Source organism: Rhincodon typus, chromosome 45 (assembly GCF_021869965.1).
Source record: "Rhincodon typus isolate 14 chromosome 45, sRhiTyp1.1, whole genome shotgun sequence".
NCBI lineage: Eukaryota > Metazoa > Chordata > Chondrichthyes > Orectolobiformes > Rhincodontidae > Rhincodon > Rhincodon typus.
The window spans coordinates 594,187-594,909 of record NC_063376.1 but is presented as its reverse complement, the minus strand read 5'-3'; the positions used below and the strand labels follow the sequence as shown (position 1 = coordinate 594,909).

General features: G+C 54.4%; 1 protein-coding gene across 1 annotated transcript in view; it reads right to left on the bottom strand.

Moving 5' to 3' along the window:
- Positions 1–723, bottom strand: part of srrt (serrate RNA effector molecule homolog (Arabidopsis)) — a 36,522-nt gene that overhangs the window by 34,517 nt on the left and 1,282 nt on the right. Inside the window, exon 2 of the mRNA XM_048620012.1 lies at positions 264–410. Within this exon, the coding sequence (XP_048475969.1) occupies positions 264–410 (147 nt within the window). The remainder of the gene's footprint in view (positions 1–263; positions 411–723) is intronic.

Below are 723 nucleotides of genomic sequence, written 5' to 3'. Positions count from 1 at the left end.
ACACACACACCTTCTCTCTCTGACACACACACACACCTTCTCTCTCTGACACACACACACCTTCTCTCTCTGACTCTGACACACACACACACACACACACACACAGTGACTGGCAGAAGATCAATCACAGAGTTATTTCACAGACACATTGAGCTCACCATCCGAGGCGTGAGACTACAATTCCCTGCCTTAGGGGAACCCGATTGGAAAGCGAGAACGCCCGCGCCTGCCCTGGGGTGGTGTGGCCCTGTGTATAACCTCACCTGGCCTGGATGGGTATGCCGTGGTGTTGCTGCATCATGTGAAGATCGGGTGGTCCCCAGGGCTGGGGGGGGCCATAGCTGGGACCGCCCCCTCCGCCATAAGGCATCTCATAGCCAGCGTGATACGGATCTGCAACGTGTTCGTCCCTGAGGGAGAGAACCATCACATCAACACCACCTTCACAGGGTTACAACACTGACACTACAAACTGCTTCAAAAAGGCTGGCTCAGCACAGACACCATCCTGCCCGTTCACAGAAGTGGTCACAGTCCACTCATAAAGCAAGCAGGGTTGCCTGGCTTTATAAATCGAGCTATGGAATACAAAATGCATTGCAAATCGGCGTCGGCTGGCGTATCGTGGGCCATTCAGCCCCTCAGGCCTGCTTGACCATTTCACCAGATCTCCTGCTTCAACTGTGCTTACCCACCCCCCACCCACTCTTCGGTCAACTCCTT